We start from the raw sequence: 23,294 nt of genomic DNA on the forward strand, positions 1-23,294 counted from the left end.
GCTGAAATATAAAAATGGACATTAATTAGACTTGAACATATTTATCGAGTAAATAAATACGACAGCAACCAACTTTATATGTTTAAACTAAAGAATTATTGCTTAATACTCTTCCTATAGTAAGAATGTTCTAAAAATGGGGGCAGGTAAGGTTTTCTGCAGTCCCCAAATTATTTGATTACATTACATAATTATCAATGTCTAACTTTAGTAATTCAGCTTAAGTAATTTAATCTACAGTAATGCACTTTAGGTTAATAGAAGGACAACAGAATCACTGGATTTTTGAGCTGGAAGCTACATAAAATATGTATGAGTTGAGATGGAGAGTTCTAGAGAGATCAAGTGACTTGTTCTATTGTCACAAAACTAGTAAATGACAGAGCAAGAACTAAAACCCAAGGATATAAACTACAAGTCTGATGCTTTTCAATGCAAAATTATAGTTTGTTATTCTAAATTATGATACATTATAGTTTAATATTCTGTAGGATATTTATAAATTATCCTTCAGTATTTATCCATAATCCCAGAGTTTTGAGAAAAAAATTAAAGTTATAAATTTGTTTTAATTAAAGCTACCAAGTGCAATTCTAGAAGATCTGCCACTGTTTTTTTTTAAGAGTAGGGGGAGGGGCAGAAGGAGAGGGAGAGAGAGATTCTTAAGCAGGCTCCATGCTCAGCATGGAAATCAACTTTGGGCTCGATCTCACAAACTGAGGTCATGACTTGGGCGGAAATCGAGTTGAACACTTAGCTGATTGAACCATCCAAGTACCCTCAAAAAATCTGCCACTAAGTTTTAACAAAATAAAGCAAATAATTTTTTTTTTTTACTAATTCTAAACTATAGGTGAATACTGTTTTTCTTCAAAATATCATTTTGCATGTAGCATTAAAAGTTAAAAATGTAATTCCATCCCTGAATAATTCTTTGCCCAAAATTATGATTGACAAATGTGAGTATTTGAATGGTTTGTACAACCCAGGGGATTATCTTACATCCAGCCATCTGTCCACAGTGCTGTCCATGTCTGTTTTCACCAAGATGAAATCACTACTGTGGATTTTTTTCAGCTCAAATAACAACTGTTTTCCTTTACTGGTAAAGTTATCCAATTCTTTCTGTTTATTACACATTTCATTCTTGGCAGTTTCATGCTGTGGACATAAATGTTTCCTTAATTAATAAAATAATCAGTGATAAGTCAGGCATTCAAAACCATTTGACTCTGAGAAATTTAATTCACGGTTGACTTTATGCAGAGTTGGTCAGCAGAATTTTCTACATCTATATGCACTGACAAGAGTTGTACAGAGAATCCATTGTATGTGAAAATCAGATCTACTAAGTAGTCTACTACAATAAAATAGTTTTGCTTATTACCTTGGACAAAGCCCATTTAAGATCCTCCTGGTCTTTTATAGTAGTTCTAGTTGCAATCACATTGCTGGCATTTTCTAGGACTTTAGATACAGCTGACTTCAAGTTCTGATATTCCCTTATTAGGTCAATAAGTCCACAGCATTGACCCTGGCTATAGTAATTAAAGAAAAGGTATCATTTATTATCATGTATGAAAGTAAACGGTTCCTTATGATTGGACCTGATATGTCACTACATAAATATATTCATAGATGGATGCTGGAATCAAGAAGAAACCATATTTCTACCTAGAAGTCAAGAGTTCTGGTCAAACCAACTTAACTCTAATGTCCAAATTGTTCTCCATGAGTAAAGAATGCAGTCATTAAAGTAAAATCTGTGACCTCAATGACAAGAAAAAAAATATGTGTTCTTGACAACTAAAACTTATGTAGATGCCAACAAATTTTTGTTTTTCAATTTTTTTCATTACTTTATTACATCATAATGGTGTGTATTAAGGGAAGGCAAAACAAAAACAAAAACAAAAACAAACCCCAAACCAAAATAGATGGTTTTTGTTTATAAGTGTAAAATGCCTCTGAGCAAGCAATTGTACACGTAGTAATTTTTTCAGAATAAAAGATGTGCCCTAAGATTTAAGTAAAATTATATTCTTTATACTAATATTTATAACAAGAGAAAAAAATAGAAGTAACCCAAATGTTAAAAATACACTAATAATTGAATAAATTCTGATACCTTCTTATAATTGAATACTACTGTACAATCTCTAACAAAGCACAATTTAGGAGAATGTTCAATAACATTGAATAAAATCTTATAAGATGGTTAAATTTTTAAAAGCTTACATTAATAATCTACAGTGTGCAATAAAAACTTATGTACACACAAAAAATTGAATGTGAATGTTTATAGATGGTTTTTTATAATCATCCAAACTGGAAAGAACTCAAATATTCATCAACTGGTGAATGAATAAACTGTGGTATGCCTATTAAATGGAATATTATCTGACTATAAAAAGAATGGACTTTATTAATACACATAGCAATGCACATTGTGCTGAGTAAAAGAATTTATTTACCCAAGTACAGTAAAAACCTATGTACACAAAAAAATTGAATGTGAATGTTTATATATGCTTTATTTTTAATCATCCAAACTGGAAAGAATCCATTTGTATGTGATTCTGAAAAGACAATACTACAGAGACAGAAAATTGATCAAGGTTGCCAGGGACTGGGAGTGGGGGAGAGACTGACTACAATGAGATAAAGGGGATTTTTTTTTTCAGGTGGTGGAATGATCATATGAGATTATAGTTATAATAGTTACTCATATAGTGTGTGTGTAGTCATAAACTGCATGTGTGTTAAACTCATACAGTTTAAGAGCATATACTAACGAGGATGAATTTTACCATTTGTAAACGTATCTTAATTACAAACAAGTACAACAAAACAAAAAAAGAAAATCGAAGGTTAAGATTCTCATGGTAGCACTTTATAATTTTTGACAGCTTCTGTTTTCAAGCACTGAATTACACCTATCATTGTCATCTCAACTTCTTCAACAAAATTCTGTAGGACTAAATTTCTAATGTACTAAAGGGACACAGAATACCTAAGATGGCAAAAGATATTCAATTCTTGATCACACTGATGCAAATCAACAGACAACAGCCCAATGACACAAAAAAGAAAGTTGAAAAAAAAAAAAAAAGAGAGAGGTTTTTTACTTACTTTTCATGAATGAGTTTTTTTGTATCATCCCAGGTGACCTCCAAGCGGTTTACCTCTCTATCGACTTCAGATGCAAAGGCTACGTCTTTCTGAGCAATTTGTTTAGCTTTGTCTTTCAACCAACATAGCTCATGCTCATGAGAATTCAATTCATCTTCTAACTGATTAAAGACTCTCAGTCTGTGAATTAAAATGTTATTTTATTATTAATTTACTAAAGGTAAGGACTAATATTTCTTCTCCATTAAAGCATACCTATAGATATCTAGAAAAACTCTTAACACAGAAATTAAGTTAATATATATCAATTGTGAAAGACACCTTTAAAATGAACTTTGCAGAACTCAGACTATACCTTGGGGAACATTTAAAGTCATTTTCACTATTGATCTTCAACTTTCTATGAAGTTTGTATTCTTTTTCTATTTTGCTTTCATGATATATGACTTTTAAGACTGGGGCTGAGCTTGTAGACAAATCAGATGAGCACTTATTACAAGACTTTTGGTAAAAAAAATCCTTCTGTGTCTTGAGGTCCAACTCATGTAAAATAATAATATTTCAGGGTACAGTTGTTTCATTTAAAGTAATAGCTTTAGGGCAGCCCTGGTGGCGCAGCGGTTTAGCGCCGCTTGAAGCCCAGGGTGTGATCCTGGAGATCCAGGATCGAGTCCCACATCAGGCTCCCTGCATGTAGCCTGCTTCTCCCTCTGTCTATGTCTCTGCCTCTTCTCTCTCTCTGAATAAATAAATAAATAAATAAATAAATAAATAAATAAATAAATCTGAAAAAAACTTAAAATAATAGCTTTATTTTTGGTCCTTAATATATTAATATTGGAATACTTGTAAAAGGTGGTCATATAGAGGCAGCCATGGACTCATACATTCTTGCATTTTAGTATATAGTGCTATAGAGTTATAAAGTGAGTGTACATGCATGATTCCATTTCATTAAAAAAAAAGGTGGTTAAGAGGATGGACTATCATTACCTACATCTTCCAAGAAGACAGGCAATTTGCCCAAGATCGCACAGTGAAGCATAAGTATGGGGGGAGTTTAATAACTATATCAACTGAGGGCAACATTTTCCAAAACCTCTGTGTGATGTTGGAGGTTTAGTGTTAGAGATATCGATATGGCTCTTGAACCCGACCTGGGCCTTCTTCTCTAGCAATTTTAGGATTTCTTGTCTGCTTGGCCTAAGCAGGCCAGAGAGGGCTATGCCATTCTGCAACACCAATCCTAGTGCCGACTTCCTGGGTAAGCTGTTTGCTCCTTTGCCATGTTGGCTTCTCTTTTTTGTCTTTACTCCAGAGGCTGTTTTTCCTTCTCAGATCTTACTCTTTTTTGTAAGTTTACTGTTAAACTAGTCAACTTCACACTCATCATGCATATAAACTTAAGAGCCATTATTATCTAACTGTAAGCCTTTGCTAAATGCTTGATTCAATTAAAAGGAAGCAAATCAAAATGGTCTTGGCATGGTCAACACAATCCTTATCAATTATGGACACTTTGGTATGAGTGCATTTCAGCTGTGTATTTGCCCCTGAAAAAAAATGGAAGACAAAATGACCCTGAGAACATAAATGGGGAGAAAGTTCTATGAAGGAGGAAAAATAAGACTGAGAAGAAGGTTATAGTATTAGAGGAAAAAAATTACTTCCAAAATTACTGCAGGAAAATACCACTGCCCCCTTAGGTTCTCTATTAAACTCACCTGACAAAACCAAAATTTAAGCAGTTTAAATTCGCTTGTCTGCCTTTTCCACATCTCTAAGCAGTTACAGGTAGTTGCTGAAAACTACTCTGCCAAGCTGATTGGTTTCACTTTAAGTGAAGGAATAGAGAACTCAAATGGCAGCTTTATCATCTTAACAAGCTCCAGAGATATCATTTCCATTTCCTCTCTTATAAAAGAACCATTTATACCATTTTCTCTCTGCCAATATCCTGTTACTCTCATCTCATGAGCTTATTCAGTCTTTCTGAGGGGCTGGCAGCCACCGGGAAGAACTCCCCCATATTTTCACCACCAGGACTAAAAAGCTACTTGGATCACTCCCTCTCTCTTCTGCTTTCATTCTTACTACAGAAGATGGGGACCTTCTCCTAAAAGCTAACCGTTGCTTAAAAATAGATAATATGCTCTACAGCTTGTTATAAACAAGATCTTAGGCTTATATAGACAGAGCCCTTAGGAAAATCTTTAAGGAAACCAAAGAAATTTTAGTACTTCGCAGGAGGCAAATTAGTCACTAATTTTATCCTCAAAATATTAAAGGAAGTTGCTGTGACACTGTTCAAATGTTGCATAAAGGTTAATTCTAGAACAAATTAAAAAAATAAATAGAACTGGCTCCAGCCATTTCTTTCTACCTCTGCTGAAGAGCTTGGCGGGTAAGCTCCTTCAGCCTCTCTTTGTCTGTCCTTTCTTCAATGTCCTCAATGCTTTTCAGCAACTCCTCCTTCTGGTCTTGGAATGCTTTCTTCAGTACTGCCAGGGCATCTGCTTCGCTCTGCTTTATTCCCAGAAGGTTCTGAATTCTCTCTAATTCAGAACAGAGGTGATCAGCTGTAGTTCTGCAGGAAGTCCTTTGCTCTGAGCTTCCACTTTTAAGATGGTATTGAGCTTTAGCAAGAACGCTGTCGAGGCTGATGGCCACAGATTCTAATGATTTAGCATCTTGAATTGCATGATTTAAGTCCTTCTCTAATAAATCAGTCTGTTTCCTATTCATACTGTTGGTTGCTTCCACTGTGTGTCTCAGCCGGTGGAGAACCCCCGACAGCGAGACATGGCTCTGTAGGAATTCAGCCAACTGGGCCAGGGCAAGCTGCCGCCTTTCCACCACCTGGCTGGCCTCCTCGAACAGCTGGAAGCAGTCCTCTGCCTTGCCCTGGAGGAGGGGGAGGCTCTCAGCTCGAACCAGAGCACCCAGCTTCACCAAGTGATCCTGCAGACTCTGCAATTCTCCCTTTTTACTCTCTACTTCTGCTGCGTGGTCCTGGAAGGGAAGAGTGAGTTAGTGAGTCCTCAGATACACTGTGGCTAATAACACAGACATATTCACTATTTGTGATGTCAAGATAGTTTTCAATGCAGTGGATGGTATAGGATTTAAAGGTCATCTATGGTAAACCTTTTAGAAATGTTCCTAAAATTTCCTGTTTTCTCATCTGTATGTTTCACATAAAACACAACCATGATTTGGAACTAATTCATTGCATGGAAAAGAATGTCTTCATAAATAGAAATTGTAAAAGGAAATTTTATATAAATATAAATATATATATGCATAATTTAGAAGATTTAAAATATATATATGCATGTATAATATATATGTGTGTATATATATAGTAGAATTATACATGCAAGTGTAGTACATGTAGTATATATATTAGTATATATAGAAAGTATACTAGAACTATACATGCAAGTGTATAATTCCAGTATATATACCATGCAATATATGTAAAAACTATATTATAGTATACATAATAATGGCATATATATATATATATATATATATATATATATATAGTCAAAAAGCAAATCACAGGCCCAAAATGGAGTCACTTAGGGTAGGTCATGTCACCAAACTGGTGTTTCATACCTAACCTAATTGCAGTTTCAGACTCCTCCGGAAATAGAGTGTTAACTTGTCAGGAATTTTTTGGTCAGTACCCATGAGGTAATCTGTAACATTGGTTATCTTCTCCCCCATGACTCCCCAACCCAAGGAAGATGAGGTAATCTACAGGATAAGACCCCCTGCTCTTACTCATAAGGGAAAGGGACCTTGCCTGAAAGGATCCTTTCTTTCTTTTCCTAATAACTTCCTTGCCCCACTCTTCTTCCGATGAAAACCTTCCATTTTATACAACTCCTCTGAGCTCTTTTCTATTTGATTATTCACAAATCGCTTAGTAAAGGCAACTAGATCTTCAAACTTAGTTAAATTTTTGTTTTTTTAAGAATACTATATATAAAATAACAATACCATATATTATATATAACTAAATATATAAGGTATTGAAGTTTGAAAGATTTTAAATATATATACAATAAAGTTAATTCTAACAGAGCTTATAGGAAAGGAGTGTAGGAATAGATGGGTATTAGCTTCTCTTCAGAGGCAGTGGGTGAAACAGACAAAAGCACAAGTTTTAGCAGCCTCCCTTAAAGAAACAAAGGGGAACTCATTGAGAGTGTTGTATAGAAAATTTGACTTGCTCACAGTAAATCATGTTTGAAATCTCTAAGAGCATTGCTAACAAGCTCAGCATAGTACCCATTAAAGAGAAATTAACACCTATCTTAATCTTGACCACAATGGCCTTAATATCTGTCTCTGCTTGACTATTAAACTTTAGAAAGCTTCTTGAGCATTTACTTCAAAAAATTTACAAACGAATTCTCTGCCCTTTTTTAGATATAAATATTTTTAAAAGCTTCTTTTTTTTCTTTTTAAAGATTTTATTTATATATTCATGAGAGACACGGCGCCGGGGGGGGGGGGGCGGGGGCAGAGACACAGGCCTAGGGAGAAGCAGGCTCCATGCAGGGAGCCCAAAAATGGGACTGGATTCCGGGTCTCCAGGGCCATGCCCTGGGCTGAAGGTGGTGCTAAACCACTGAGCCACCCGGGCTGCCCCTTTTTAAAAGCTTCTGTATAGTTACAACACAAGAATATGTTTCTCAAGGACACGTGAGTTATCCTTTTGAAACCAACACGCTGAGTTAACAAATGCTTGATTTTACCCTAAGAAAACTGGTTGACCTGACTGATTGATGAGCTTGGTTGGGCAAGTTGAATGAGCATGATAAGCTAAGACTAGAGCAACCTGGGAAGAATCCTTGCGGTTGCATAGAAGGGATCAAAAATGAGTAACTCCTGTGACAACACACCCCATGTGTAAGCAAATCGTGCTTACACTGCCACTTAATGAACAGGTGACCCATGACAAGACACAATTTCTGAATGTCCATGGTCAAAAAGAAGGACACCTCCCTTTTTTTCTCTATCTAATCAGCATATTCGATTCAACCTGCATAGCCATGACATCCTCACTCCTTATCCTTAAATGCACCCAACCCCAACCCTTTGGAGAGACATATCTGAAATAGTCTCTTATCTCCTTTCTTTGTAAGAAATCCTAACCCTTTGCAAAAGACCAGTGTTATGGTATTCGGTTTTCCATTGCAAGAGGGCAAATGAACTCTTTCCAGTTTGGTAACACGTTTGAAATATAATCCTGAAGGAAGATAGTGCTCCCATCTCCCTTGTTTCTTTTAGAGGATAGGAGCCTAATTTCAATGGGCATCTTGCTCCAAGTTGTAAAACTACTTGAGGTCGTAAAGATATAAGAAAATACTATTCTTTTCCATAAAACCAATTAGCAAATTCAGCACAGAGTGAACACTCCATAAATATTAAATGTTTTATCATTAAATATTGTTATAAGTTTATTGTGTAGCTTATCTCCAACCACTCCAATGCTTAATCAATATCTGATTTTTTAAATGTTTTTTTATGCCAGGATAGATATTACACATAATTTATAATTAAAGAAAATAAATCATGAATTTTAAATAATATTCAAGCTAAACAGTAATTCAGTAAACCTGTAAAGCACTGGAATTCGGTATTCATTTTCAGCATTGGAGCAAAACAAATCAGAAAGCTTAAAAATGAACATTCTCCTCACTTTGCCCTAAGAAATCATTTGCTCCATTTTGAAGAAATAGTGTCTATATTCAGTTGCCTATTTTATCTGAAGTGGCTTTATCTGCTTAATTTATCTGCATAACACATTGCCAGGACCCATATGTTCAATTATTAAAACATTTGCATATGAATGCAAGGGTAAACTGGTCCCCATAGTTGGGTTTTTTTTAAAATGTTTTTCTTTGTAATTCAAGAGCTCTGTTTGATGAATAAATTCTCTGATCTTAAAAGTACGTGCTTTACCTTGTGCCGAGTAAATGCTGCTTGATGGTCTGTTATGCTTATCTCCGAAGTAGATTGTAATTCACTAAGAAACAGCTTAATCCAGACAGAAAGGGAAAGCAACAGTTCATCAAACTGCTGGTGTTCAGCGACCACAGACTGAAGAAAAGCAATCCTATGGAGAGAAAGGTGTTAAAGTTAAAATGTCTCACAAATGAACAAAGAAAGTTGGGGATCCCTGGGTGGCGCAGCGGTTTGGCGCCTGCCTTTGGCCCAGGGCGCGATCCTGGAGACCCGGGACCAAATCCCACGTCGGGCTCCCGGTGCATGGAGCCTGCTTCTCCCTCTGCCTGTGTCTCTGCCTCTCTCTCTCTCTCTCTCTCTCTGTGTGACTATCATAAATAAATAAAAAAAATTAAAAAAAAGAAAGTTAATGAGACATTTTTACAATAAGCCTAATCGAGTGCAAAAGTGACATTGTCGTACATGGACAAACCAAAATTTTTTATGTTTTCCACTTATCAAATGCTTTCGACTTCTCAAGCTCTCAGTTTTCCACATCTCACTAACATCACCACCGTCCCTGAGGTGGGCCTACAAGCCATTCTTCATGCCTCCAGTTCTTTTTTTTTTATTTAAGATTTATTTATTTATTCATGAGAGACACACACACACACACAGAGAGGCAGAGACACAGGCAGAGGGAGAAGCAGGCTCCATGAGGGGAGCCCGATGTAGGACTTGATCCCAGATCCTGGGATCATGCCCTGAGCCGAAGGCAGACGCCCAACCACTAAGACACTCAGGTGTCCCCATGCCTCCAGTTCTTGACCACCACGTCTAATCTGTGCATACCATGCACCCCAACACACACAACACAGTGTGTCAGCACCCCCACTACAGATATTTATTCTATGCTCTCCTCTCCATTTCCACAAGCCTCCGGGGTCTAAATTGCTTTTTCTCTTGCCTGGCCTCCTCAATGACATCCTTCCTACTACCACTGTCTCTACAATTCACTCTCTAGGTAAGAGCCAGGAATAATTTTAATGTAATCAGAACATTGTGAAGCTTAAACATGGAGGTAAATTTCCTTATTCCACAAAAGCAGGCAAACTCCACAAGTCCTTACTGCAATCTGTGAGGGACCCCACATAATCAACTTGTCTTATCTCATCTGATACAGTGCTACTCCACACTACCATCGCCTCTGTTGAGAAATACCATGGGAAGCAAAATTTTAATTACCATTTTTCTCCTGTACACAAATAGCTTTGGCAAAAATAATACAAACATGAGCAACCTTACCCTCTTCAATATTTGTCAATCACTTTGATCATCTGCCCAAATGGTAAGACAAAAATTTTAGACTGAGGTTCATCAGAAATGCTAATTTTTGAACACTTTGAGGTTTTTCTTCTTTGTTTTATATTTTAATTCCAGTATAGTTAACATACAGTGTTATGTTAGTTTCAGGTGTACAAAATAGTGATTCAACAACTCTCACATTATCCAGTGCTCATCACAAGAAGTATACTCTCAATCCTTTTCACTTATTTCACCCCTCTCCTCCCACCTTCCCTCTAGTCACCATCAGTGTGTTCTCAAGAGTCTGTTTTTTGGTTTGTCTCTTTTTTTCTTTGCTCATTTATTTTGCTTCTTAAATTTCATATATGAGTGAAATACTGAAATCATATGATATTTGTCTTTCTCTTATATTCTCTAGATTCATTCATGTTGTTGCAAATGGCAAGGTTTCATTCTTTTTATGGCTGAGTAATATTCCATTGTATATATGTAATCCATTTCTTCTTCATCTGTTCATCTATTGATGGACATTGGGCTGCCTCCATAATTTGGCTACCATAAATAATGCTGCAATAAACATAGGGGTGCATAGATCTTTTCAAATTAGTGTTTTTGTATTCTTTGTGTAATTACTCAATTGTGCAATTACTAGATCATACAATTCCATTTAAATTTTTCTTTTTGAGGAACCTGCATACTGTTTTCCACAGTGGCTGCACCAGTTTGCATCCTCACTGACAGTACACAAGGGTTCCTTTTTCTCCACATCCTGGCCAACACTTGTTTCTTGTGTTTTTGATTTTAGCCATTCTGACAGGTGTGAGAGGATATCTCATTGTGGTTTTGATTTGCATTTCCCTGATGATGCATGAGGTTGAGCATCTTTTTATGTATCTATTGACCATCCATATGTATTCTTTGGAGAAATGTCTGTTCATATCATCTGCTCATTTTTAAGTTGGATTATTTGTTTTTTGGGTGCTGGGTTGTATAAGTTCTTTACATATTTTGAATACTGACCCTTTTTTTAATTGAATACTATCCCTTTATTGGATATGTCATTTACAAATATCTTCTCCCATTCAGTAGGTTGTCTTTTAGTTTTGTTGGTTGTTTTCTTTGTCATAGCACTTTTATTTTTTAAATGACAAAGTACTTTCTTTCCCTTCTATACTTATCTGAATACCTTGGCTACGTAAAAGCAAATAAAAACTCTGCTTTCTTAAATTTATATGCTCACCACTTAAAAAATGAATGATATAAATATTTTTTAAATCCAACCTTTTGCTAATTATCTGTGGCAAATCTCTCCATCTTTCATCCAACTGTTCCAAATGTAGTTTCATCATTTTCACATCATCTTTGGAGGCCACAGAGAATAGTGATTCCTTCAATTGCAAAAGGTTGCTGTAGACTGAGGCCTGGGATACAACTTCATTTTGCAGTGCCTAAGAAAAGCAGAATACATTATAGATCTCAAGCTGGGATGATTGACTAGGAAGGATCATGTGACACAAGTAGTTGCTGTCCAAAGGCTTTGCATTCTTGCAAAACAGAGGTCACTGGGACTTAAAAAGAGTTTTTATTACTTGATTTAGAATGGATCTGCTTCACCTTTAATGAAACATTTAAAATACTACTGAAACCTGAATTAGTTTTCAAGAATCTGAGTTCTATTAATTTAGGCAACTTTAGAAGCTGTAGAATTTCTTTCAAGATGAAGAAACTGTGTGGGTAAAGAGAACCAAGAAAAGCTATTGCTAAAGAGAAATAATGCATATCTAATAATAATAGAGATGCAACTCTGGGTACCAGAAATGTGGTGTCCTTCTTCATTTAAAGACTATATTAGGCAAAACTGGGGAACTTAAGGGCTCTTCATTTGTTTTCATGCAACAGAATGACTTATTTTTAATCAGGCAATGAACCTGTAAGGTGCTGTGAGTGGCACATAAAAACATAAAAGTTGTGATTCCTATCTAATAAGAGATAAAAGAAGCACATACAGATACCTAACAACATAACATGATATTAAATGGGATGGTAGTGTAGCATGGCGCATAGCAGATGCTTGTCAGGATGCTTTTTCCCCCTTCTTAATGAGGCTGTCTGTGTGATACAAACAAACCTGCTAAAGGTAGTTACATAGCCTGTGGATAGCAGGAAAGACCACAAGGCAGAACCAGGATCTAAGCCAAGCAGAAAAAAACACACAAAGCCAGAAGATGGGGGATGTACAAAGAATGTACAGTGAGTGGGAGGCAGCTTGGCGGACACTGTGCCTGGATATGGGAGTCGCAGAGGCCTTCAGCCTCCTCTTGGTCCCCTAACCTGTATAGCACTTACTTTCTGTGTAGAGATGTATAGGAATAGTTTTATATGGCCAGATATCTTTGTGTCATTTTTAAGAAAAGGAGCTGGGACTTCCCCTCTTAGAACACTTCACAGTGTATTTATAAAAAGATAAGATCTTTTTTTCCTCAGTGTGGAATGAGGATTGCTCTTTATCCTCAGGACAGGAAACAGCCACTGGGGGTTTCTGAGGAGCAACTTTTCGGGAGATTAATGCAGAATGTCAGTGTACAATTAACTAGAAAGTCAGGAGAGAGAACCAAGAGTGTGAAAAACCCTTAAAGTCAAAGAAGGAGGAAATCTGAACTTGAACTTGCCTGTATTGACTGAAGTTCACTCTCCACTTTGACTCTGTCTGAAGAAATGTCCATTTCTGGGGAACTGGTTATTGCTTCACACCGCTCTAACCAGGTTAAAAAGGTTGATAATTCTTTCTCCAACCTAGAGAAAGCAGAGATGAGAGACAAACTTATTCAAAATAATCATGGCAGAAAACGAAACCTTTCCAAAGTTGGAGGTCCAACACAAACCATTATGAATAACACAATGTTGATTATCTTATTTCTAGATGTGAAGGTAAAAATACCATTCTCTTCACATTCATATATATATTTGGACCCATGTTTACATCTGTGTAATATGAAGGATACACATACATCTTCTCCACTTTCAGGGGTCTTCAGCTTCTAAAAAGACCAACAAGATCTTCCCATATTAGACACATAAGTTGTGTTTTATACCTGGGACGATTATTTCCCAACAGCTGGTCCAGAATTTCCTACTTAAGAGTGGTGGCTGAAATCCATGCTGCCAACTCAGGAAGGAAGGCTGCTCACCTCTGCCAGTGGGCCAGCAGTTTCTCTAGTGCAGTCTGCTTCTCCTTGGCCTGACTCTGCATCTCCTGGTACCTCTGCTGCAGGGCAGCTGCCTCCTGAACACAGGAACCTCTGTTAGCGACCTTCTGGGCGCTGGCTGAGGTGGTGGCCACTGTACTGCTCAGTGCCTCCAGAGCCTGGCAGAGGTCCTGACAAGAGGCAAAAGGAATACAAAGAAAGCAAAGCATCAAGAAATGAGGCCTATGTTGTTCTTTGAGATCCATTTTCACTAAAAATTTTCCCTCAGTCCATGGTTTTCAGCAAGACATAGTTAAAGTGACTTCTGAATGCTGAAGTCAAAAATGAAAATGGAAAGGCTCTTCCCCAAATAAGAATTTATTGCTGTAATCTGAATAATTTCAACTTTCCCTTAATGATTCAATTTGTGAAATTATTCATTTTATGCCAAATGTATATTTTAAAAAACTCTATTTAATTTATAAGAGCTATATGTAACATCCCATAATCTCTATAAAAATTATAAAGGGAGTGTTATGGCTGACATAGCCATTAGGAATCATTGATAATAATAGTAATAATGGTGCCTCAGAATGTGGCAGGTACTATGTTATGTGCATGTCATATATTAACTCATTTAATTTTCATAAGAATCTTAAGAGTTATGTTCTTTTATTATCCTCATTTTAGAGATCAGATAATCAAGACAGAAAAATAATCTGCTTTAAGAAATATAAATACTAGAAAAAATAGAATATTATACTCTCTGGTACTCAATTATTAGCTTAGTTAACTATTAAAATAATTCCATGAAATTCCATTTTCCTACTTTTCATCATGTTTTGGGTATTTAAAAAAAAATTATCTAAGTAGCACAAAAAATGCATTCCTTTTTTAAATAAGGATTTTATTTATTTACTTGAGACAGACAGAAAGAGAGAGAGAAAGAGAGAGAGCGCAAGGGGGAGGGGCAAACGAAGGGGGAAGAGCAGACTCCCTGCCCAGCTGGAAGCCCTGCCTGGGCTCCACCACAGGACCCTGAGATCATGACCTGAGCTGAAGGCAGCCTCTTAGCCAAATGAGCCACCCAGGTGCCCACATTCTTATTATACGTTTTCAAATGATATAAACTCCACTCTCCTTTCCAAATGTGCATTTGTTACATGGTTTTTATCACTGCAGCGCCGTCCTCTGGCAAACATGCACATACATAGGGGTAACAAGTTTGTTTTTTTTTAATTAGCACAATGGTAACGCATGCCTTTTAGTTTTCTTTGTGCCTGATTCTCTCCCTTTGCTCCTTGCCTAAATTACACCAAAGGCATCTGTTCATTGCTCTGTGAACAACCCACACTAATCACCAGTTCAGGCACCAGACCAAAAAAGCCAGTCATTGGTTAAAGGTTAATGAGGACATACTATTTGCATATCGACTGTTGTGGGTTGAAATATAAAATCTGCTCTGCATATGTATGTTTTATGCACATCTGACTTTTTGTAATGCTCCCAAGAAGTAACAATTTACTAAAGCTATTATCAGAAAAAGTTACATGTCCTAAGTATGAGAAAGAAATATTATAAATGAATACTCCTTTAATATGCATTTTTAATAAAAACTTATCTGCACACTTGTATTTCTTGTGTTGTATGAAGTGAATATGTTTGATCTATATCATTCCTCAAGTAACATAAAAAAACCCTTTCAATTTTAACCATCATGAAAATATTTATTATGTTTCCTAGCAGGAATTATCATATTCCTCTTACCATATGTTCCTGGAGAACTTTGTATGTTTCTGTGGCTGATGAACATATTTTAACTGGATCAGCAAGTTTATCTTCAAATTCAGACACAGATTTCTGGATCTAAAATATTATGAAATATAAAGATAATGGAAAAATGTACATCAAGGCGGAAAAAAGTTATTAAGGAAGCAACATGCTTATCTTTCTGGATAACTTTCAATTAAATGATAATAAATACATACTTAAAAAAATCTAAAATCAGTGTGTCCCATTATTTGAAAGGGATTGATAAGCATTAATGCCTATCTGAACATAATGTATAATAACTTTTTCTTATCCCCTCAAAAAAGGTACCACATGAATAATGAAAAACTTAGTCATCATTGACAACTTGGTAAATGATTAGTCCACTATTTATTGCATTTCATTATAAATGCAATAGAAGTGATAATTTCGGAATGCATGGACCCATTCTTACCTTTCTAAGATTCTCTTCAAACTTTTGCTGCTGAGATAAATGTCCCAGGATTGTTCCTTCCAAGCACTGTGCATGCTCTCGGAGTTCTTCCCAATACCTTCTTATTTGTGTCAACTTGGCTTTGATTCGAGCAGATTCTCCAGTGGTGACAAACTGAGCAAAAGATTGAGCTGATTCTTCTAGCTCTGTAATACTGCTGAGCTTGCTTTGTATTTCCTGAATTATGACCTAATATTTAAAATAAGAAAAGTGACAATGTAGGCTAAGCAAGCTTGTATTCCTGAAATGATACATTATCTGCAGAGAGAAACTCAGGAGAGGTCTTTTTAGCTGACATTTCAACATACTTGGACCATTAGAGAGCAGCTATGAACAAACACCATATGTTTCCTCACCTTATTTGGAGAGGAGAGATATGCAATGTCTGAAAAATACAAAATGATGGTGTTTGTGCTCACTGCACTTTATTTTTATTTTGAAAATAAAGAGAAAGAGCTAACTTTTTGCAGAGAAGTAGGGAGATGTCCCTGTATTTCATATTTTTCATTTTTGCATTTCATGTTTTACCAAACAAGAAGTATGTCTAGAGGTAAAGAAAATTCTCTGCTTATCCTAAGAGTCATAACTTTTGCCAGCTGATCTGGGAAGCAGTGTGTTCCAGTAACTCGTAGAAATGCTAATATTGACATTCATATAATTTTCCTCCAATATAGTTGAGTATTTCATATTTACCAAACTAAAAGCTTTTCTGATTCCACTCTTACCTAAAACCAGTTTTTTTTCAAGTTTATTATCTTTATGCCAGTGGTTTCCAAATTTTGACATTAGGATTACCTGGCCCCCATCCTCAGGAACTCAGGATCAGCAGGGGAGGCCAAGACTTTGCACTTCTATCAAATACCTAGGCGATGCTGCTCCTGCTATGCAGGCTGTACTCTGAACCACTGTCTTACTCATTAGCTGTAGGCTCCACAATGAAAGGCCTACATACTATCATTTCCATTTGGAGCAGGATGACACTTCATATATTAGTAACACATGAAAAGTACTGAAAGCCACTAAGGATGTGTGTGGGGGGAAGAAGGCACGTCTGTCACAAACACAGAGGCTTATTTATACATAAGAGAATGAAAATGATTTCTCTGAGAAAAAAAGCCAAACCTTCCAATCAAATACAGCCAAAAATTCAGACAAGTCTCAGTTTCAAATAATTTAAATGGAGAATTCTGTTACCCTAGGGAAAAAAATGTGTGACTTATGTCTACATGAGACAACATAGTCAGAAATAACTTCTTTCTAGATGAGACAATTCGAAATAACTTGCATCAGATTTGTGCCAGGTGCTCATCACTTACTGATTTTTATTTTTCCTATGAATCACTACAGTGGTATATCTAATAGATATTTGTTATTTGAACATGAATACAACCTTTCTTTGTTTTGCTCTTTTTCAAGATGATGTTTTTTAGAAAAATTACTCATAAATTCAACAAAAATATATTTGGTATCTCCTATGTGCCAAAATTGTTCTAGGTGCTTGTAACACCTCAGTGAAGCAATCTTAAATAAAACAAAATTTCTTAGTTTTTACAGTAATACACATTATCAACAAATTCGTAAGTGCAAACTATGTAATCATATTATTGGATTCCAATCCGGAAAGGGAAGATGGAAGATGAACCCAGGGTATGTTCTTATCATTTGGAAATTATCAGTTAAGAATAAAAAATCAGTCAATTTGGAATAGCATGGCCTTATAGATAAAAACCTTTATGACAATGCAAATGCTTCAGTAATTTTAATCCTAAGCTTGTTTAAAGTGAAACATTATGACAGGTGTTACCTTATTTCTAATATTTCCTATAATATGGTCTCTGTATGGAAAGAGAACATGAACCTACTAGCCTAAATTTCACAGTACTAGTGTATTCCACACCATCTTTGCTTATTTCTAGCAAATACTTCATTCTTATTATTCATATTCATTTAATACATCTTTAGATAGCTTTCAAATGCCATATTGGAATGTTAAGATGTATTTCTAGTCTAAATGGTATTGAAATATACAATTAAATGTTTATATATTTAAAAATAAAATGTGTAATCATTTTGTTTCCCAAAGAGTAAAGAGGCAACGACAATTGATCATTGATATACTGCAGAAGCCCTGGAATTGAATTAAGGTTTAAATAATAATAAATTGAATTATAGCAAGAATAAGCACATTAAAAAGTGTATGCCAAAAATTTTTGAAAGCATATTTTTGATAAAAGTATTTAAATGTACTATTCTTTGTTTACTTAGAATTAGTGAAATGATCAAATAACTACTTTCAAATACAGTTTTAGAGATTGAACATATTTTATGTATATTCCTTAGCAGGTTGACATCTATTTTCCCTAGTATACCACACAAAACATAAGCAGACTCCGTATACCAGACTCTATGTATCCTTGATTGCAAAAGATGTGTGATAAACCAGGATAATCTACGCAGCAATGTAATCGTAGCTAAGGGACATGGTACCCCTCCACTGTGCACATGGTAATGACTTGTTCTGATCCATAATGTGAAATACATTGGTATTTATTTTACTATTTTTAATTGAATGAAATGGCAGAGGGTTTTCCCATTTTTTTAAAAAATGAGATTAGATAGAAAAAGTGGCTGCATTTTGCAAGTGTGTTGTGTAAAAATTGTATAAAAGAAAGAATTCATTACTTTCAGTCCATTTTTTCTTAAATGATTTGAATGAAGTGAACAATGACTATCTATGCACAAGGTCATTTTAGAGCTGGGAGAACTAAAGTATCGGAGTATTTCAGTCTGTGCCCAAAGGTCATCATAAATGAAAGCATTAGACAGTGGAGTCTGATGGCTTCACCTAAAGAAAGTAATCGCTCCTCCCTGTGGTTTGTGAGGGTAAATGCCACTAGTATTGAGCTAGCTATTTGGAATAATACTTAAAATGTACAATTGTAAGTGATAAATACATTTCGTGTTGCATAGGTGAATCAACAAAGCACTCCAATGGGGTTAATTCAAAATCAAGGAAAAGAATAATGTAACCATAAAAACATTTTAATGATATTGCACACAATACTGACTTTGAATGCATAAGTCAGAAAATATTAATACATAATTCCAACTATAAAGTGTTGCCCAGTATGAATCAAGACCTCTCAGCTCAGCATTTTGTGTGAATTGAATTTTAATAGAGTCACATAGCAATGAAAGATTTGTCATGGGCCAACTAGCATTTGATGAAATAATGTAAGAAAGGAGTTCTTAAAAGCTAGATATGGATTATAAATGTAACAACGTGTGAGCAGGTCACCTTAATCTGGTGGATTTGCATGTCCATGGCAGATGACGAAGTTTCCAAGGCATTGAGTTCTTTTTCTTTCTCAGTTATCCAGATGGACAGGGTCTCAAAATTATTGCCAAAATGATCCCACTTGTTTTTCACCATTTCCATGGTTTTAATACTAAAATTAACCAAATTAAGTAAATAAAATGCAGTATTTTAATAGAAAACAATAATACATTTTCCTTTAAATCACCACATGTAAAGATAGCGAAGCATTTGTGACCATGTGAAAGTGAAACTATTGGAACAGGAAAGAAATGCACATTTGAACTGAGTAATAGTCCACAAGTCTTCCTATCTATCTCCTCTGAGAATGAGCATTTAACGAGGTAGTATCTACACTATGTCATGAATGGAACTGTGCTTCGAACAAAATATTACTAGGTCCAAAGGGGTTTGAATCCAGGTATAATCTAGGTAAACTCTTCATATGACCAGTAGTTGCCAGGACTTTTAATAAGCTGCCCACATAATTTCCAGTGTACAGAGTCTTTTAGCAGTCCTGCTCTTGTGGACAAGGTCTTTTGCTCTTAAGAGCAGAGATACTGCAGGGATACTCTATATTCAAAGATCTTTATAAAATGTACCTTTGTGAATCAAGAGAGAGCTTGTAACCTGAATCCCATGCTGCCTTACAGGAACTGCTTCTATCATTAGAGCTAAGCCTGCAATTTATAACCTATAACGATTTCAGCTAAATTTAGATGTTTGTACAGTCTTGATTCCAAAAGACTCATACATTCTTGTACATGAGCACCCTAACTGCTTTTAGAAAATTTGGGCTTTACTTGTTACAAATCTAGTGATCAAAATTTCAGCTATAGATGTCCAGTTTGTAACAGCTATGCATATATAACCATGTGTTTATGGTTTTCAGTTAGAAAAAGATTAAGAAACTAACAGTATATCATTGAACTGATAAGTCTTAGGGTTAAAAAAAAAATGAAAGAATTTCCCGGTTTACCAAAAGGCACTTGAAGACATCAAGAAGAATGCAGTGGCATTGTTAATTTAATAATCGTTGAATGTTAAATTAAATAATATTGCAGTCTCTAATGTATACCCTGGATGTGCCTAATGCTCTCATCAGTACAGTTAATGCAAGCTAAGTTATATTGCAAGTTTTCAAATGAAATAGATTCAAATGGGTATTTCTAATAAAAGTAGCTTCTTTTCTAATAAACTCTCAGTTTCATCATTTCCATAACTTGATGGATAATATTTAATATAAAGTTCTCAAAGTTTTAAGTCATAATTTCCTTTAAATTATTTAACAAATTTTAAAGTTTAGGCAAACATACAATGTTAATTTCCAGGTGTCACTGGTTTTAAAAACAAATTTTACATTTTAAAATCCACTTTAGAAATTATATCCTCTTAAGAATAATATGTGTTGGTGATTTGCCAGTAAAGAACTTTTAATAAAAATGTGCAGTCATATTATGTTGAGGAACATTGGCCATATCTTCATATATTTATCCCCTCCAAATTTTTTTGTTTATTTTGTACATAATAGCATACCATAGGCCAAACTATTTTTTCTTTCTTTTTAAATAAACAAATATTAAATGTTGAAAAGTAAAATAAAATTTTGAAGTTAATTTTTGGAAACAGTATATCAATTAGCGACAATTTGAATATTGAGGCACTATAAATAAGCTCTGTGAGCTTCTTGGAGATAGAGACACTTAGTCTATGTCACACATATTTAGGCCCAGCATCTATACAATCAAAATATCTCTTCTTCCCTCTAACTGGTGACAGCAGTACAATACAATAAAAAAAATATTTTAAATATTGGTTCTCCTTTGATATTGCATGAAGGCCACAGAATTTAATAGATATGGCTTTCTCATGAACAAAGTCAGTTTACAATACAAAACCACATCCCTTATATTTTTCTGCTCTGTTATATAGACGATGGTTTCTGTCTTGGTGACACTTTCTTTTGAACTGTGAGTTGCTTCCTCAAAACATGCTGAAATACACAGACACTTTGAGATTTTAAAGGAATGTTTTGAATACAATATACAGGAAAGACTGTATGAAACTTTATCTCAGAGAAGAAAGTTTAGGACTTGTCAAGCACATACTCTTCTTCAAGTGTGTCTTCTAATTTTTTGACTTGCTCTTTGATTGACTTGGCCTGCTGCTGAAGCAGCTGCTTATTTTTGGGCCCAAGTGGTATCTCAGAAGCTTCCTTCACAAGATTTTCAGCCTGGACTGCAATACCTTCTGTTCGTTTAGAAAACTCCTAGAAAAAGATATCATAATTGTTAGGAAGGCATCTTCTATTAAATTCTGCTCTCAGCTAAACTGCATATACTTGCAGAGTCTCTACTAGAAAAGATGAATGGCTAGATAGATTCATTCACATATGAATATTAGTATATAATATTTGTAGCAACAAGACAGACTTCTATACATCATGACCAAAATAAACACTTCACTAACTTATTTTCATTTTATATACACAGCCAGATATCTACATTCACAGTTATCCATCAATTCTCACAAAAATCTTTTTCCATTGTTTCCTGGTTTGTGTTTATTGCTTAGAATTCTGAGCTGCATTATAATAACTAACTTTTCCACAAATATCTTAGTTCATTATATAGGCCTCATTCAGGCAATGATCAACAGTGATTGATTGTTTTTCAATCATAGAGGTAAGAGATTTCTAGGACAATAAATATAAATATTTTTTATTTGAAGAATATTTTAGTCAATACAGTGTATCACTGATACCTATAAAGAAACATTTTGTTAATCATTCCCCTAAAAGAGAGCTGACCTGATCTTAATGCTATTAAATCTTATTCACTATGTACCTATACTATATGATGAAAAGAAGATAAGTTCTCAACCAGTCGAACCTGGACTAGCACTCCAGATTTGCTAATTACTAGTTGTTTGACTTTGGTGAATTATTTTTCAGGCTTTCATATAAAATGCAGATAATAACGCTTTTCTTGTAAGGTTGCTGTTAGCATCTGATTACCAATTTCATTTTTAAGTACCTGGCATCTAGCAGGTACCTATTATTGCTTTTTTAATGTACCTTACACAAAATTAAGGACAAAATGGTTTACAAAATTCATACATTGATTTTCATTAATAATGAACTACTTCAATTCAAAGATGAATTTAATATGGGTGAGGCACTGGTAAATTTTGTCAGGTAAATGTATCAGAAACCAAATTTATAAAGCTAAACCCAGAGATAATCTTGTATGAAAAAAATTAGCTTAGTGTCTTATTTCTTCTCATGGAAGAGAAACTCACAGGAGATTTAAATTTTGATAAGAAACTCCTCTCCAAAATAGGTAATGAATTCTGACGTAAATATTTTCAAAGGTAAGACTTCTGAGAGCCATCTCTTCTCACAGAGTATCCCCCAGATTTATTACATAATAGTATGTAGTAAGATAGTTACTACATAATACTACTGTATATTCACATTTGAAAGAAAGTCCTCATGGAAATATCAACATTACTTCATGGTGGATTCATCTGTGAAGACTGTGAATCACAGTATAGTCTCTCAGAACCCCATGAACAGAATCAAAAGTGCAAAATAGTATTTTTCCCCCACCATTTCCCAGAGCCCAAGAAAATCATGGAGAAAGTGGAGTTATGTCTGAAAATGCTTAGATACATTCAATCTAAGAGCCTTCTATAGGAACTATGTATGGGGAAAGCATATTGCAGAGGAATGCAAAGGACAGAATGATGTTGATAAAAACAAACTGAACCAAAATAGAATAATGGTATAAGGCTTTATCTCTAAGTCCTAAAAAGAAGTCATAAGGCCACAGTAGGTGCAGCAGGGAAGGATCAGAGAGGACTCGCATCAGAGAGGTCTAGAGTTGAAACCAGGCTATGTCCCTTACTGGCTGTGTGAACCTGAGTCACATAACTCTCTGAATTTTCATTTCCTCATATTGCCTTGTTGTAAAGAATAAACATGATATTGCCATGGGCTCCCTACCACATGCTGGCAGACAGAAAGCACTCAAGTCCTTTAGCACAACCACACAAGGGCTACAACTAGAATGAAGGCTGTATTAACAATGTCGACTGAGCAAAGGAATAGAGAACAATTATTATAGATTAC

At 35.2% G+C, this 23,294-nt stretch overlaps 1 protein-coding gene across 16 annotated transcripts in view; it reads right to left on the bottom strand.

Annotated features, from left to right (window-relative positions):
* Nucleotides 1-23,294, bottom strand: part of SYNE1 (spectrin repeat containing nuclear envelope protein 1) — a 449,297-nt gene that overhangs the window by 250,897 nt on the left and 175,106 nt on the right. For all 16 annotated transcript variants that reach the window (XM_049113743.1, XM_035708408.2, XM_049113741.1 and 13 more), the window contains 12 exons: nt 21,271-21,431; nt 19,145-19,295; nt 15,808-16,035; nt 15,351-15,449; nt 13,587-13,774; nt 13,068-13,191; nt 11,680-11,846; nt 9,112-9,265; nt 5,516-6,144; nt 3,133-3,312; nt 1,388-1,538; nt 1,003-1,161 (listed from right to left, as the gene is read on the bottom strand). In XM_049113743.1, coding sequence (XP_048969700.1) covers nt 1,003-1,161; nt 1,388-1,538; nt 3,133-3,312; nt 5,516-6,144; nt 9,112-9,265; nt 11,680-11,846; nt 13,068-13,191; nt 13,587-13,774; nt 15,351-15,449; nt 15,808-16,035; nt 19,145-19,295; nt 21,271-21,431 — 2,391 coding nt within the window. The remainder of the gene's footprint in view (nt 1-1,002; nt 1,162-1,387; nt 1,539-3,132; nt 3,313-5,515; nt 6,145-9,111; nt 9,266-11,679; nt 11,847-13,067; nt 13,192-13,586; nt 13,775-15,350; nt 15,450-15,807; nt 16,036-19,144; nt 19,296-21,270; nt 21,432-23,294) is intronic.

This window comes from Canis lupus, chromosome 1 (assembly GCF_003254725.2).
Source record: "Canis lupus dingo isolate Sandy chromosome 1, ASM325472v2, whole genome shotgun sequence".
Taxonomy (NCBI): Eukaryota; Metazoa; Chordata; class Mammalia; order Carnivora; family Canidae; genus Canis; species Canis lupus.